This window comes from Neolamprologus multifasciatus, chromosome 13, assembly GCF_963576455.1.
Source record: "Neolamprologus multifasciatus chromosome 13, fNeoMul1.2, whole genome shotgun sequence".
In the NCBI taxonomy this organism is placed as follows: domain Eukaryota; kingdom Metazoa; phylum Chordata; class Actinopteri; order Cichliformes; family Cichlidae; genus Neolamprologus; species Neolamprologus multifasciatus.
Window position 1 is genome coordinate 15,811,139 of NC_140451.1, and position 17,098 is coordinate 15,828,236.

The 17,098-nt window shown below is 40.1% G+C and overlaps 2 protein-coding genes across 8 annotated transcripts in view; one reads left to right on the top strand and one right to left on the bottom strand.

Moving 5' to 3' along the window:
- eys (EGF-like photoreceptor maintenance factor) overlaps positions 1-7,780 on the top strand; it is a 166,654-nt gene extending 158,874 nt beyond the window's left edge. For all 4 annotated transcript variants that reach the window (XM_085183233.1, XM_085183230.1, XM_085183231.1 and 1 more), the window contains 3 exons: positions 1-173; positions 295-456; positions 1,683-7,780. In XM_085183233.1, the coding sequence (XP_085039359.1) occupies positions 1-173; positions 295-456; positions 1,683-2,875 (1,528 nt within the window). In that variant the 3' untranslated portion in view covers positions 2,876-7,780. The remainder of the gene's footprint in view (positions 174-294; positions 457-1,682) is intronic.
- Positions 4,459-16,374, bottom strand: phf3 (PHD finger protein 3). Of its 4 annotated transcripts, none has more exons than XM_085183236.1 (16): positions 16,099-16,374; positions 14,738-14,988; positions 14,062-14,178; positions 11,957-13,274; positions 11,492-11,768; positions 11,059-11,110; positions 10,017-10,137; positions 9,765-9,921; positions 9,551-9,667; positions 9,230-9,352; positions 8,826-8,970; positions 8,530-8,716; positions 8,298-8,445; positions 7,293-7,382; positions 6,917-7,112; positions 4,459-6,834 (listed from the first exon to the last, which is right to left on the bottom strand). In XM_085183236.1, exons 2-16 carry the CDS (start codon positions 14,970-14,972, stop codon positions 5,048-5,050), a joined length of 5,070 nt encoding a protein of 1,689 aa, XP_085039362.1. In that variant the 5' UTR covers positions 14,973-14,988; positions 16,099-16,374; the 3' UTR covers positions 4,459-5,047. The 4 variants fall into 4 exon arrangements, with proteins under 4 accessions (XP_085039362.1, XP_085039361.1, XP_085039360.1 ...); XM_085183235.1 differs by lacking the exon at positions 16,099-16,374 and adding an exon at positions 15,319-16,092 and having other exon boundaries at positions 8,542-8,716; XM_085183234.1 differs by lacking the exon at positions 16,099-16,374 and adding an exon at positions 15,319-16,092.
- Between the last annotated feature and the right edge of the window lie 724 nt (positions 16,375-17,098).

Here is a 17,098-nt window from a genome sequence, read left to right on the forward strand (position 1 = left end):
TTGCCGGTGCCCATTTGGATGGAAGGGAGCGCTCTGTTCCGAGACCGTGTCAGTGTGTGATGTCGAGCACAGCCCCCCTCCTTTGTGCGCCCACGGCTCCACCTGCATCCCTCTGCCGAATGGATATACCTGCCAGTGCCCCCTGGGAACAGCAGGAGTCTACTGTGAGAAAGGTTGCCTCACTGAAGCTGTGACCCTCACCTGCATCTGTTATATTTTTATTATTATTCATATTTTTAAATAAGGCCTTTGCTATTAAATTCTTTAACTGCTAAATTGTTTTTTTCTGTTCAGCTGTGACCATCAGTGATCCATTCTTCAGCGCTAACCTCTCCTCCTGGATGTCATTCCCACCTATGAGTATAAGACACAGGACTGATTTGCAAGTGCAGTTCCAGCCGTTATCACCTGATGGCATCCTCGTCTACATTGCGCAACATCTCAGTGCCAGAGCTGGTGAGGACAATTAATATTTAGGGAAGGTTTGCTTTTATTAACAATGTGTTAATTAATATGATTGCTGTAACATATTAGGCCATTTGCTCTTTTACCCCTCTATGCCCTGCCTCCACAGCACACATTACACATACCAATTGCTCGGTGTAGCTAGTAGTTCATGCCCAATAAAATTAGTATTTAAATTTAAATATGTTGAATATAATTTCAGTGTTAAGTATACTTATTACATATTCTTATTTGTTTCCCTGCCTGACATTAAACAGGTAGAACATTGTGCTTTGGTCCTATTTCTTAAATTATAATATGTCGACCGTGTATATCAGTATTCTGCTGAGAGTGTCATATGATCGACAACAAAAATCAGACCAACTTAGGTCAAAGTGAAACTTTTTATCTAAATATTGAAGTTATTAATCATAACATAAATGGTATTTTTAAATTCATCAATGAGTTTATTTATGTAATCAATCCATGGGGGGGCTGTGCAGGCTCTTGTAGATGTTTTCTGGCAAAGTCTTATCTGGCTTTCCAGTTCTGGCTTTCATTGGTTTGCACTTTGTTCTAAATTCTCTGCATTTCGATTCGTGAAGGCATCTCTTGATTGCAGATCTTGATCATTTTAAGCCTGCTTTCTCAGGAGTGTTCTCGACTTGGTTCGATATTGTGAAGGTATTTTTCTCAACCATTCACTTTAGTGCATTTGCTCTTTTAGTAATATAGTAATAATACATCAAAATTGGTGATATTTGATTTGGCCACAAGTTTTTGCTGTTTCTCTGGTGGGTTTGTTTCTCCTTCTCCTTCCATTAACATCTCTTGGGATCTTCTGTTCAGTTCCAAAGAAAAGCCACCAAATAAAATTTCAAAATCTTGAATCGACTCCAGTATTTGTCACAGAACAATAATTTTGTCCAATTACTTTTCAAAATAAAATAGAGGGCACCTTTGAATTAAAGCTGAACCTTTGTATTTCAATTTAGAATACACTGTGGTGTAGAGAAAAAAAAATACTACAAAAATAAAATTTTAAAAAGTCACTGGTCAAAAATTGTGGGCCTAACTGCATCTGTGTCTAATGTTTAGTTTTTAAAAAATCAATAATAATGCCCTTAGTTAAAAGACAGTACTGTGCACATCTAATATTAATACTAATCTGTACCACGGTAAAAGTAGAAGAAATTACTTTTTTCAAACAAGTTACTCATGAATTGTTTTTTCCACAGGAGACTTCTTCTGCCTCTCACTGGCATCCGGGTTTGTCCAGCTGCGATACAATCTTGGGGACGGCACCCACATCCTGCAGTCCTCTGAACAAGTGGACTTAAGCGGCAGGACCTGGCTCATGGTTAAGGCTGGCCGAACTGGTAACCGGGGCTTCCTCAGTCTGGGTAACCAGGAAGTTAGAGAAAATGTGACTGAAGGCATGGCCACACTTGATGTTGCTACTGACGTCTTCGTCGGAGGCGTGTCGACTCTGAGCTTTGTCTCCACGGATGCAACTGAAGGGGATCCTGTGAGCTTCACTGGTGGCCTGCGAGAGTTAACACTCAATGATCGAGAGTTTGAGTTAACAGAGAGGGGAGCTTTAAGTGGGGCCAACATAGGTGACTGGGATGGGACAGCCTGTGGGTACAAAGTGTGCCAAAATGGAGGTCACTGCAGGGCAACAAGTAGTGACTCGTTCACTTGTGTATGCCCGCCATTATGGACTGGTTCTGTGTGTAACCAGTCTGTGAGCTGTGTAAACAACGTCTGCAAACATGGCTCCTTATGTGTGGCATCTAGTGTCACCTCGTATCACTGCATTTGCCCCTTAGGGTGGACCGGGAGGTACTGTGACAAGGAAATGTCCACTGGCACTCTGAAGTTTGTTGGAAACTCTTTTGTTAAATACTGGGACTCTAAACACAATACAAGAAACTTAAAATACACACAGGTTTCTTTCAGCTTTCTCACAGTCTCCAATGACAGTCTGATCATGTGGATGGGAAAGGCTGAACACGAAGATGATGACCACCTTGCAGTTGGACTTGAAGGGGGCTATCTTAAAATAACAGTCAATCTTGGAGAAAGACTTTCCCTCCCATTGATTTTCAGAAATCTCACTCTCTGCTGTAACAAATGGCACAATGTCTCTATATCTCTAAATAGCACTGTTATTCAAGTGTTACTGAACAGCCAGGAGATCCTCTCTGAAAATGTAGATCTATTTGAGCGATATGTAGCCTTAAACTACGGGGGGCAGTTTTACTTTGGAGGGTTTGAACTGTACAGAAACATATCAGTTGTGACCTTGGGAATGTTTTCAAATGGCTTTGCGGGGAATCTTAGAAATGTCTGTTTGTTTGGAGATACCAAGCAAGGGCTGTTTCTTAAAGAAAGTGAAGGTTTTAATATCTTTGATGGAAACGAGTAAGTGAAACTGCAAGTTCTGGTCTTTACAACAGTAGGAAATGTACCTTTTAAGGTAGTTGATATTGTGTTTTCTAGTATTTAGTCATGTGAAAATCCAAGTGCACTTTTACCGTCTTCATGTTCTTTATACAGACCAAGGTGGAGATTTTTGGCTGTAATGCACAGTAGCACATTTGCTGAAAACCAAACAGCATATCAACACAGATGACTCCAACCAACTGTCAAGCACAGTGGTGGAGGGGTGACAATTAGGGACATCTAATCAGAGTCATTCATGAACTCCTCTGTACATTTAACTAAAGATTGTCCAAAATTGTGTCATGCAACAGGACAATGATCCCAAGTGCAGCAGCAAATCTACAACAGAATCAATCACCTCAACCTGACTGAAATGTTGTGGTGGAAACTTAAGAGCTGTGCAAAAACAAATACCCTCAAAACTCAATGACATGAAGGAATGCTGTAAAGGGTGGGCCATAATTCTTTCATACTGATGTGAGATACTGATAGTCATACAGAGTAGTTATTTAAAGTTACTTCAAGACATTACTGCTGCTAACGGTGGTCCTCCAAGTACTGAATCGTGGAGTGCACTTAGTTTTTCACAGGCCTGCATACAGTCCTGTTTTTAAAGCAATTGAATTGTACTACTTGTTTCTTCAACACTTTACATACCAGTTCTGAGTTGCACTTAAAACTCAATTTGATGGAACATATACATTTAAAGTGTTAAAGGACAAATTAAATTCTCTGATTCCTTGGCTGACTTTTCTGATTTACATCACTTTCCGAACAAAAGGTAAAACTTAACATGACACCCATCTACCCATCTGTTAATCCATTTTCTTTTGCTTAAGAGCTAACAAAAAGAAACATTGATGCACCTAACCCCGCAAACTGCATGTCTTTGGACTGTGGGAGGAAGCCAAGTACTCAGAGAGAACCCACTCACATGGGAGAACATGCAAACTCTACATAGGGGTTCCCCGTCAAGATGATGGATTCAAACCAAGGATCTTCTTGCTGCAAGGTCGCAATGCTAACCATCTAGTTCCACCACATACAGACCACTTTGATTTTGAAGGGACCAGATGAGTGAATCTCTCCTTTCTGTCAGTGTAAAGATGTTTAACTACACATTAAACCCCTGAGATATTTTAATATAAAAAGAAGTACAATTTCAACAGCACGTCTCACTTTTTCTATATGTTAACATGAAAATATGGAAAACATTCTGGTAGCTCATTGTTTTTGTTAATTCACAGAAAATATTAGTTTACCGAAATTTCTATAGATTGGTGAAAAAGAGGCACATTCCTATCATTTGTTTCTTTATTACTTCTTTCCTTTAACAAGAATGGCCACGGGGGAGGTCTTTATCAATAGGAAAAGCTGTAAAACTTAGTTATAAAAATACACTTTACTCAAAAACGCATGCCCTCCTTCATTTTTCCCAATCATCCAGTGGGCCAGATCGGAGTCTTTGCTGGGCCGATTCTGCCCCCCAGGCCTCATTTTTTAACACCTCTGACCTAGTTGGTTTTAATACATTTTTTAGACAAAGAATTTCTTTAAATAATTAACAATAAAAAAAGGATCAGCTTTATTACGAACTGTACAATAACACAGTGCAAAGGCACACTTCATCTCTAATGTATATTACAAGCCAACATGTACATGCTTTCTCAATAGAAAGCAGGTTTATAAAATATTTAAGCAATTTAAAAGAAATGTTAAAAAAAACTCAAGCTGCTGTTTTCAGTTAAATACCTTCTATTACATTCAGGCCAAATGAACTCAGCACAAATTATCCAATGGTCCACTTGTTTGTTGTTATGTTGCCTTGAGACCGAAACCAATCAGTACAGCAGCTCAATATGAACAACATATTTACAATAAAAAGTTTAAAAGTTAAAAATGTTCCAATATTGACTTTTTTTTTCTTGGTCTTAACTGAGCTGATCCAGAATATCATAATTCCATTGAAATTATATTATTTTGGCTTGTACGCTGAGTAACATAAAACGTAACTTTAGTGAAAGACACGGCATACAGATGCAGACTGGTGCGTAAAACAACTCCACCAGCACCAACCAAAGTGGTTTGTACCAGCTGTGTGATCAACAACAACCGAACAATCCTCCTGAGAGCCCCAAACGCTCTCTGAACAAAATTATGAGTAACTGTCTTTTGAACTTCTCCGTCCGTTCTCGTAATCAGAGTCCCGTCTATGTCTGTGCCTGTCCTTGTGACGGCTGCTGTAGTCGTCGCTGTGATGCCTCTCTTTCCTCTTCTCTCCATAGCGGTCATCCGAATGTCCGTGGTGCCTGCCCCTCTCCCTGTACTTATCATCATAGCTGCGATCGTGCTTTTTCTCCCGCTCGTGGTGCCTGCTCTTTTTACCGTGATAGGAGTCCCTGTGGTAGCTGTGCCTTCCGTGGTCTTTGTCTTCTGTGTGTCGCGGCCTCTCCCACGGGTCACTGTATCGCTCCTCTAAACGCTTGTAGTCTTTGTCCACGGATGAGGGTTGGCCAGATGGTTCAGAGCAACTCTCGGGGTACTGTGACTGAGGTCCAGGAGCAGCCTGTGAAGTGCTGTCTTGAGCCCACTGCATGCTATGGTTCTGGTTCTGGATGTGAGGGGTGGGTACAGTATTAGAAGTAGGGGCAGATGGAGAATCATAGCTGCCAGATTCCTGAGGCTGTTGCTGCTGCAAAGGGGACGGTCTTGTGCTGTTGTTTACTGGGAGAGCTGGTGCCATTGCTGGGTTATACTGGGACTGAGAGGCTCCTGTTTGACACTCTGCTTGAGTTCCTTGGACCGTAGGAGGATTCACTGTCTGAGTCAATACAGCACCAGCCTGCGCTACACCAGGCTCATTCTTTTTACAAGGAAACGACTGAACGGCTGTTTGACTTTGTTCTTCAGCTTTGTGCTTGGCCTGAGAGAGCTGTAAATATCCTTGGTGAAATGGGACGATTAGATCATTCCTAGTGCTGCTCAACACAGGAACAGGTTTAGGGCTGGAAGGATGTGGGAGGCTGGCTTTATCCTTTTGTGCCACCATTGTTTTATCTTCATTCACAGTGGAATATGCTGAAGATTTTTTCAATATTCCACTTAAAGGAGGCTTTGAGCTACTTGCGTGCTCTGCAGCAGACTGGGATTTTGGCTGCAACAAAGAATTCCCTTCAGTTGTTTCTTTTTCACTTTCAGACAAAAGGCCAGTGTCGCCTTTGTTTGCCGACGTAGCACTGCTAGTTTCAGTCCCGCTTGGAGGTGCTGACAGGCCTGCCAGGAAGTCTTCAGTCGATACATCTGGAGGCTTATCTTTGAGTGAGACAGATGTACCCTGGCTCCCTACTGCAGCTTTCTTTTCCAGCGAGTTGGTAGCAGCTGATGTATCAGATGGGCTTGATAGCTCCGGTTCAGTTTTAGCAGGTTTAGCTTCTTTCTTCTTGATGACAAAGCGCTCTCGTGGGGAAGCAGCTGTTGGACTTTTTGAGCTCCCAACTGATGTCTCTGGTTTTGGAGCAGGCTCAGTCTTCAAGGCATCCTGTGCTGTACTTGAGGGTTTAAACCCAACATCAGGCAGAGGTGGTAATTCTCCACCCCAGCCTACTAGCACACCTGGAAGAAAGCGAAGGGGTTTCTGGAGCTCCTGATTGTTGGTCTCCTCTGGTGCAGATGTTTCTTCAAAAGACTGTGCAATAGGCTCGTCGACATCTTCAGTAGTGTTAAGTGGTTTTTCCTTCTCCTTTTGAAGTGCACTAGTCAAGGAAGAGAGAAAAAACTTCTCATCCTCCTCTTTTGCCCTGGTTTCTTTTGTGGAAATGGTCACAGGTTTTATTTCAGGAATAATCCTTGCAGATTCGTTCACATCCACAGTAAGAAAATCCCTTTTCGGTCTCTGGCGAATAATAAGTCCAAGGAGGAGGTTTCCACGGTTGTTTTCTAAACCTGAGAAATTAAAAGATTAAGTTTGAACATTTAATTTTTTTTTTTTAATTTAATAAGAGAAAAATAATTGTGTTCCGGTTACCTGGCCCATCAAAGGGAACAAGCTGATGTGGAACTTTTTCTGTGGCACCTAAAGGGATGAGGTACATGTCCTTCACTTGTTTCAAATTATTGGACACCACCCCAAAACGCCTACGACTGCTGAAGTAGGCATACAAAAGAGTATAAGAGATCTCATCTTCCTCTGTCTCAGGGGAGAAGCGAATCAGGCACACTTCCTTTAATAAAAAAAAAGCATGTGTCAGTAAAATCTGTAACTCATGAATCAACCTGCTCTGTTAAAAATCAGAACTTTTAAAGAGTGGTATTCAGTTGGACTTACTCAATATCAGGAATAATTAAAGCCAATTTATTTCTGTCTAATCATAAGCAAATCTCGGAAAACAAGAGAAACTTACTTTTGTTCCAGTTGCCCGAATTTTCTCCAAGTAGTCCCACACCGTCTGAGGACTGATCCTCCCACCAACCTGTATGCTATCTGGAAGGTCCTATTGGAGAAAAAACATGTTTTTAAATGAATAAATAAAAAGAGCACACCTTATGGAGTGTTAGAGATAGAAAGTAGTTGGCAGTATTTGATCACTCATAAATCTGTAGTTACGTGGGAGTAATGTTACAATTCTAGTTCTTCCAGCTGGACTGTGGTTTATATTTCCTGTGTCCTAATAAACTGTTCTACAACAACAAGTGTCAGCACATTTCTGCAATGTTTTGTTTTGGTTTTTTAGTACATAAATACTCATGTCTGACTGCCATTTTCTCCCTGTATCTGTGCTAAAAGCAATCTTTATCCCACTGCCATTCATCAGAACTGGCTCTTGCCTGGCTGCTGCTTAAACAACTGTGTCAAAGAATACTAATATTCAGGGTTCATATGCATTTTTCAGGGTCAAATTCAAGCACTTTTTAAGCACTTTCAAGGTCAGTTTTCAAGCTTTTCCAGCACATTACAAAAAAAAAAAAGAAAAAAAAGAATGCATGTTTCACTTAGCATCACCTCAGTAAGGCCATGTAAAAATTAAAACAAACTGAAACAGACTGACATGCAAAGGTACTTGGCAGCCCAGGCAGAGAAATTTTGCTTTTAGACTTTGCGACTCATTTTATTTCTCTATTTGATAAGAAAACTATTTGGTCAGATAGTTATTTGTGTTGAATGAAATACAGTTTCAAGCACTTTTAAACACCACATCTGAAATTCTGACACTTTTCAAACCTTGAAAAGACAATATTAAAATTCAAGCATTCTCAAGGTTTTCAAGCACCCGTACAAACTGTGGATATTTGTATTTATTGTCTTTCATCTTCCTCAATTTTCCCCTTTTCTGAAACACTTTTCATTGTCAACCATAGTTTACAACAGCTGTTTAAAACCCAAGTACAGTCTGATGTGTCAACTTTACCTCTGTCAAGTTGTCTAAAACACCTGAGACGGGAAAAGCTTTTGTCACCAACTTTGCCACAGCGTGCATATGAATGAATCCTTGCCACAGACACTTAAGGTTGGAAAGGAAAGTAGCTTCTTCCTCTCTTCCAGCTGCATGATCAGACCTGTGACAATGAAGGAGAAATGAATTAAGCGCTGAAAGAAAACATTATCCAGATCCAGACTAAATGTCTAAAACAACTGCTTACCGTCCTTCGTACCCTGTCTGAGCATTTTGGAAGCTCTCCTCTAAGACAGTGAGGTGCAGGTCATCGTCGATTGCGGACGGCGTGGTCCCCTTTGTCTCCTCTGTTTTGGTAGACTGCCTCCTAACCACTGTAGTTGCAACTTTAACCACTTTGGTTGGTGCCTCCTCAACAGGGGGCGCCATTCGACCTTCAGAAAATATAACACCAGCGGTCAATGGTGACAAAACTGACTGAGATGTTTTATTAAAGACACAGGTTAATCTCTAGTCTTTTTTGGTCCTCATGTCATCATTTACCTGTGCAGATTTTACAGTGTAAGTCAAATAAGTGAGACTTGTGTTGGCTAGTAGTGTCTTTAGCTGTGTTAGCATTCTCTTCCTTCTTCTCTGGAGTTTTTGGAGGTTCTGCTGAGACTTCAGTCACTCTGGGAGGAGGTTCAAGCTGGAAAAAATAGGAAATAACAAGTTTAAGCAAACACGTCACTAAGTCTGTTGCATGTAAACAGAAGCAATCTGTCGCTATATTCAGCTTAAAAGGATTACATGGGAGGAGAATTGTAGGAGTTTTTTTACATGAGGCACAAAGATATGAATGCAGTACATTTTACAAAGTAATCAGACAGATGAACAGAACTGATGATGGTATATGAAGCGATGTAACTAATGTAAGGATACACATCTCAGCACAATGATACCCTCACCTCTACAGGCTCCGGTGCTTTTACTGGTTCTTGACTTTCAATTTCAATTTCCCCTTTGTGTGTGATCTTAGTAATCGGTCGTCTCTCTGCCTCCCTTTGCTCTTTTTCAATCATCTCAATAGTCTGTAAAGCAAAGAATTAATTTTTTTTTCTATTCTAAAATACAACCATCTTTAAAAATACACTGTTAAAAACACTGTTAAACTATTACCTTAATAATATTTACTCAGTTTAAATCGGACATCACAACTGTAAACGACTGTAATTTGTTTGGTAAATTTATGCAATACTACTGGGGGAAAAAAGACAAGCATTACTTACATGTCGGTTCTCTCTTTGTCGCCAAGCAGCCAGTTCTTTTGAGGCCAGTTCCTCGGGACTCATTCGAATTAAGTTAGCAGGAGAAATTTCACCTTTGAGAACCCTCTTACAAAGGATCTAAAAAGATCAATAAAGACAAAGCAAATGAAACTATGCTTATAGTAAAAGTGGAAACATTACATTTAGACCATGCCTGACATAAAATGATACTTACATTATTTTTAGTATCTTTAAGGTTAAACATTAAGCTTCTGTATTTGTTCTTGTACTTGTTGTCAGTGTCCTTATACAAGTGAAAAAGTTCTCGCTCTATCTTCTTTGCAAGTTCGGAAGCCCTTTCCACCGAGATGTTCAAATCAGAGTCCTTCAATCTGAAATGCGGAAAGTGCACACGGGTGATTATAAAGTGCCCTGATTTTAAAAAATGTAACATGCACACAACTGTCGAAAGTGTTGAAAAACTGACCTCTGTACGAGGATTTCTTTCAGAGAATCACGCACACTTCTCCTGATTGCCTCCAGAGACACGGGTTTCTTTGAAGCCAAGGATGGAGCCTTATGTTTTGACTCTTGTTTCACTGAGACACCTGTGAAGACAGAGTGACAAAATCCACTGAGTGAGTGGGGAAGAATCTGTCGTCATAAAGAAACATTTATTCCACACAGACTTTGCTTACAAAAACTATTTAATCCCAAAAAAAGGACATCCTGAAATCCTAACATTAACAAAAACTACGTACAATATGACACATATGTTTATACTGTATAATGCACAATATCATTTTGTTAAATGTTACAAAATGGACTTATTTCCAAGATGGCATGTAGAGTATTTTCTCATACGAACAATTAAAAATAAATACTTTTTAAAAGTCTGCTGTGAAAACTCAAACCAGAACGTGTAATTACATCTGACAACATCTGAGCAGATTACCATCCAAAGCACATTTCTAAAATACAAACAGAGTAAATTAAGAGCTGTCCAAAAACGCTGCCTGACTGAAATCTGGCAGACTAACTTTGATCACATTTTAAAGAGAACGAGTAATAAAACTCGTCCGCATAAACGCAGCCGAGAACAAAATGATTAAATCACAGATTATAAACACAAATTTATGCAACTGTTATCGTCCATGCTGAGGGGGAGTGTGTCTGAAATTTAAAAAAAAAAAAAAAGGCTTGTATTTTGGTATTAGGCTCACTGACTTGTACTGTATTATGTTCCTACTTTAGTAGCTGTATGTTTAATAGAGTAAACTGATAAGTAAATACCCTGATGTTAACTACAGAAGTAATGCTATTACTTAAGGTGATGCAATTTTAAGCTCTCTGATATAAATGAGACCTCAAAGGACTGTACTAACTGTCATTAATATACTGCTCATGTGCTGTGAAGGTCCTAAGTTAATTTTGTTTACATACCCAGTCAATGCAGCCTGGCCTTGAACCCAATGTGATATTAAAACAGGACAAAGTTAATTATACATTCAAAGCTAATGAAAAATTACCTGTTTTATGAGCTGCTTCTCGGGCATCTGTGGACTGCCTTCTCTCTGCATCCTATTGTAGGAATTAAGTCCCCGTTACATTAATTTTATATATCATAAGACTGAAAACAAACATAACAACAACAACACACTTTACATTATACCCCTTGGCTAAAGTTAAAAAAGAAAGTGAGCTTTTGGTGTGTAAAATCATACTAAAATTTGGCGAGTGCACTGTGTTGATCACACACCCATGTGCACACCTCTTGTGCTGGCAAAGTTAAATCAAAGAGACAAACCATTGCATAATGGTAACAGTGGCTATGATTAGTATCAGTGGATAAATTAGCTGGGGAAAGATATAAATATTTGCTGTGTGTGAATAGTTTAAATCCATTAGATATAAATAAATATTTCTATTATGAGTTAGAGTTAACTTAGAGATATTGCTTACCTTTTTTACTGGTCTCACTCCCCCTGATGTGAGGGGTTGAGAGGACCCAGGACGAGGTTTAGGAGGCAGCTTCTGGTCGGGTGTCTCGCTCTTTGCTGGAGCTTCTGGTTTGGGTGCACTCGCTGGCTCAGGCCCCACCTTCTTGGTTTCTTCCTCGCAGCACTTCAAGCACACGTACATCTGGTCCTCCTCCTCCATTTCTCGCACTTTCGCCAGGTCAAGACCAACACAGTCACCATGGAACCAGTCATCACAGCGACCGCAACCTACCATAAACCTAAAAAAAACAAAAAAACAAAACCGAAGTACGATTATTAGAGGCGTGTTTGCAGCTTAGCACTGGGACAGAAACAGAATGCGACACAGATGCAGAAATTCTTTTACAGCTGATGTCCGTCTAAAACGAGAGACATCAGCTCAGCGATTAAACTTGATTTTATATTTAGGTTAAGGAGCAACACTTACATGTTATTGTGGTGCTTTTTGCAGAGGCCACAACAGTTGTTTCCATCCCACACGGTCTCACTATTAGCGACTTGCTCGTCCACAGTGTCCTTCTTCACAACGGGCGCATTATCTGGAATAAACAGCTGCGGCTCATCCACAGAGATGCTTCTTGCATTTTTACTCTTTTGTCTCTGAAGAATCTTCTCTAGCTTTTTCATTTTGGACTTTTCCTGCCCTCCTTCTTCAGGTGTTTTTAAAGAATTTCCTAGATGACTGTGCGGGGGAGGAGTCTCACTTTTTGAGCTGTTTTGGGGCGTACTACGTTTGGCTGGTCCCTGTTGATCACCAACGCGGTTGCCAGATGATGGAATTTTCTTTCCCACAGAAGTAGGAGAACTTGGTAATTTTGGCTTCACTTTAGCATCTACTGCACCCTGTAGCTTTTGTACTTTAGTAGCATGCTCACTTTGAATGTTTTCTGCAGGCCTTTTCAAAGGTGCAACATCTTGCTTTTCCTTTCCAGATTTAGTTTTGTGCAGCTCTCCTCTTGGCGTGATTTTGGATGGCATATTTTGGGTAACTTTATGCTCCTTAATTGTATTGCTTGTTTTACGTAAAACCAATTCCTTATTCTTTACTGATGACGGTCCTTGTTTAGGCTTTGGCAGCATTTTAGACACATTCAGTTGTTTTTCATTACCATCTGTCTTGTTACTAACAGTAGCTATGTTGTTCTCTTTGCTCTGTGGCTGTTTAATAACATCATTTCCTTTACTGACTGGCTTTTGCTTCTCTGGAACACTCTGATTGTCGAGTTTTGCCTCTTTCGTGCCTGTATTTAACGTCCCGTTTGTCGTCTGTACATCATTTGGATTTACATATGGGCCCAGCCCATGACTTGCATCATCAGCTGAGCTCTTCTGACTTACATCCATCTCTTCCACACTCTCTGCTACGGGATTCTGTACACTGGCTGCTTCATCTGGCAAAACTGTGAAACCAACTTCCCCACCGTAAGAAAAACCATCGTCCGAGCATGCAGACTGGTTTGCATCGACACCCTGTGTGTACGAGGGTCCTGGTAGCAATTCAATCTTGAAACCTCCAATTGTGACTGTCAGTCGTCTCAATACAACAGTTGGATTCAGCCAGACCCCACCATCAAGCTCATTAATGTTGACACGTCCTCCGAGAGTTAATTCTCTCTTTAGATCAGGACCTGTGACTCCTTTCTCAATAAGAAATGACTTGCATAGCCTGTTGGCTGGTTTCCTTGCCGGCCGCCCTCGGGTCATGGTATTGGTGGGTGTGCTAGGCTCCTGGTCACCACTGTGTTCTGTTTAAATAAACAAAAGCAAAACTTAAAAGCAGCTGATGTTCTTGGTGACTATTATGCTATCTTGGCCAGGTCTCCCTTGAAAAAGAGGTTTTAATCTCAATGGGATCTTACTGGTTAAATAAAGGTTACATTTTAAAAGCAGACTAGTCGACTACTCTAAAAGACGGGGGAAAAACATAGAAAACATTAACTGAGTGCACTTTAAATGGAAGAACTTCTTCCTTTGGCCAAATAAATACTTCCTGTGTATTTTAGTAGGATATATTAAAACTGTTAAGGACCTTCCCCAGTGAAATGTGCAACATGTTCCAGTGTGAATAGTTTTGCAAACACACACACAATATCAGATTATTTTGCAGAGCTAGGGTAACCTTAGCAGTACTAGCACCGGTATCCTTCATGTATTTGGTTCTGTCTGTCCACATCTGGCTAAAGAATATGGTTACATCTGGCTTAGGTTGGTATTCTACTTTTTATTCAAAAAACACTGCTGCTCTTTACTTTCCCCTTTCTTTTTTTCACATTAGTTAGTACGACTGTCATCTATTTGCTTTGCCCCTTGCTTGTTTACAAAAAAAAAAGAGAGAGAGCGAAGGAGAGAGAAACAGTCTGTTGGGACTGGAGCCCTGTGGTGTCGTAACACCTTTGAACCAGTAACTGCGACTGTATATTAATAAAAATACTAAATGTAATTTAGTATCACAAGGGCAGCAATGTTTAAGCATCTAGTTGTGTACATCCGTAAAAGTCTCACAGGGTGGAAAGAGAAAGAAAATCAACTTACCGTTCTCTAAACTGCGTGAACGTTTCTTCTGCCTGACATCAAGTTGCTTAACTTGTGCACTCTCTGAAACAGCTGGTTCACCAGGGAGGCCTGTGGGTGCCGAACCACTATCGAGACCTGCAAAAGCAAAAATAAATAAATGTAATGTCCTCAATAAATATACAATTTGAAAAAAATGTAAAAACTGCAGTCCAAATTCAATGGCAGTCTGACACTGCTACATTTACAATAATACTGAATCCTTTTATATTGTTTCTTTTTAAAAAATGTTCTTATTTTTCTCCATCATTACTGAAACAACACTACTTTAATTTACCTTCAGTTACCCTAACGCTGATATTTACGTGTTGACAAGTAAAGAAGCACGGGGACAATGTTCCCTCCATATCTCAGTACAAGACGACCCTCTACAGTGTTTGTTTTTTGAAACACCTAAAGAGTTAAAGTCTAACTGAGCAAAAATCAGCACAGATAAAATACTCTGTAGGTGAAGAATCAGAGTTATACATTAACAACTTAATATTTAAAACTTTCACCATCAACTTTTCAAGTAAAGTGTGGATGACTTTTTTTTCCAGGCAGCCACACATGCATGTGTTAGTTAACTTTCACTCAAAGTTTGAATCTACACTGATTTATCTACATTTTGGCCACTTTTTTGTGCCTTCAAACATACTTGTGGAGCCAGCAATCTGAAAAGCAGGGTCTTCATTATCCAGCAGACTGAACTGAGTGCTTGCACATCCAAACATGGGATCTTTGTCACTGAGCATGTTCTTCAGTGAATCTTCCAGTCTGAGTCCTGTCCCAAACTCATTACTGGCTTCACACTCCAAATTCTGACCTATTACCAGGGAGTCATCCAACTGGTCACTGGGTATTAAATGGTTAAAGGTGTCCACAATATCCATGAATGCTGCTGCCTTCCTGCACCAAAAACAACACAGAAAAGATGCAGGAATAGCAGACAACTGATAAACTGTTAATATATGTTTCTCTGTTTGTTTTTCAAAGACAGCAACGTCTTATGTTTCTCCCTGCACCACAGAATGCATCCAATTATGGGGACAAGTGTAGTACAAACTAAGCAAACCAACAAAAACACAAAATATTCCCTGATTTCGAGGGACAGCGAAAACTTTGTGACTGATAACAAACAAAAAACAAAGTTACAGCGAGCGATCGGTGCACTTTCTGAAGACTTTGCCATCAGTTCAGTGTATACATGTTGTATCTGATGAGCAAAGTAGTATATACCTTAAATCTCCACATATGGGAAGCCTCATCCAGCTACTCTGCAGTCCTAATACGTTAACCCAACGCTTCTTAGCCACTTCTATTTTTGTTTCTGTGCATTTTCAAAGACTTTTATCGGGTGAGTAATGTAAATACAAGAAAAGCATGTCTAAAACCAACGACTTGCAATAGTAAATGCTACTATTTTCACATCAAGCAACACCACGACTTCACAGCCTGGAGAAGGCCACAATCAGTGTGCAAACCAATAACGCTACATGAATGTTAGCAAACTAAAGCGCATCTCTGGACGTTTTTATTTAAGTTCAGCCAAAAATATCTTTCTGTCCACGAGAAGCACGGCGTTCCTGACGCCAGGTTTTGCCAATGAGTTGTTAGCTAGTTAACATGCTAACGTTTATGTCAGCTTATGACAATCGCGTCTGTTAGCAAGCTAACGGTAACTTATGGAGGAAGTTACCACCCAAGCTAACTCACTTTTTGAAACCCATTCAGCCTTACAAGCAGCACATTTGTATCAATAAACAGCCGCGCCCGAAAATTTCAAAAGCGCCAAATAAAATGTGCAAACATATGGTTAGACAGCTCGACGATAAATATGCACGACGGCGAGCTAGCTAGGCGGCTATAGCACAGGCCCTAGCTGCCAAGTTTGTTTGTAGCCTGAGTGCAGCTAGCGGACGTTACTTGATGACCCCCCACATGCATCTGTTCCAACGCTTGCAGCTCAAATATTTACAAGTAGTTATTTTTACATATACATATTTATAGCACTCCCACCTCTCTTGTCGCGATGCTGTTGCCAACTCATGTACGGTTACATACTAGCAAAGCAGCTCCCAGTAACTTCCTCCAACTCAGCCGTCATTCGCCCCGATGCTGCAAAGTCCCTGACAGGCAGCGCGGCGTTGTCACGTGGCTTGTGTTTACAGGTAGCTTAGCAGCCGATTGTACAGAGAGAGCACATCTGGATGGTTTGTTTTTGTTGTGTCTGCTTTGTCAGTGTCCGGATGGTTAATTTTCACGAAGAGCAAGCGGTTTGTTTTTATCAAACTGTCGACCGTCGCACGTAGAGGACACGAGAAGCTGGACAGACTCGAAGAAAGCTTCGCTTTATAAAACTGGCAAAGTTACATATTTAACACAGCCTGGTATTGAAAACAGTCGGTTACTTAGTAAAGTAGATTTGCCATTCTTTTCTGAGTGCATGTCCTGTAATAGAAACATTTTTATATAAGGGAAAAGGCGAGCAAAAGCTCCTTAAAGTTTAAGTCTAACTCTTCGAGGGCTCATACTATTCATAATGTTTGAGGTCATTTGAGTTAAAATATATAAAATCATGATCATCAAGGATTGTTATTTCTTAAGTCGTTTGCATATTTCTCATACTTCCATGTTTCAGATCTCATTAAATATATTTAAATGTTAGACAAAGAACGTAAGTAAACACAAGAAGAATTTTTAAATGGCAATTTCATATATTAAGGGGGGGAAAGCTATTCAAACCTACTTGACCCTATGTGAAAAAGTAATTGCGCCTCTTTGGATATCATAAATTAAACGTTAACCACATTTTTTGGAAAGCTGCCTTCAGTGTTTCCTATACACACCTGGGGTTGATTTCTGCCAGACCCGGGTATCACTTTACTAGAACCTGCCTGACAAAGTAAAGTAGACTAAAAGATAAAACAAAACAAAACAAAGAAACAGCACATCATGCCAAGGTCTAAAGAAACACAAGAGCAGCTGAGAGACAAATGTCACTAATATCTATCAGTGT

Coding starts and splice junctions, on each gene's coding strand:
- phf3 (XM_085183234.1), bottom strand. CDS start 15,347: ATGAGGCTTCCCATATGTGGAGATTTAAG. Junction 8,971..9,229: donor AAGCACCGGAGCCTGTAGAG/GTGAGGGTATCA, acceptor TATTTTTTCCAG/CTTGAACCTCCTCCCAGAGT. Junction 6,835..6,916: donor TGTTCCCTTTGATGGGCCAG/GTAACCGGAACA, acceptor TTAATTTCTCAG/GTTTAGAAAACAACCGTGGA.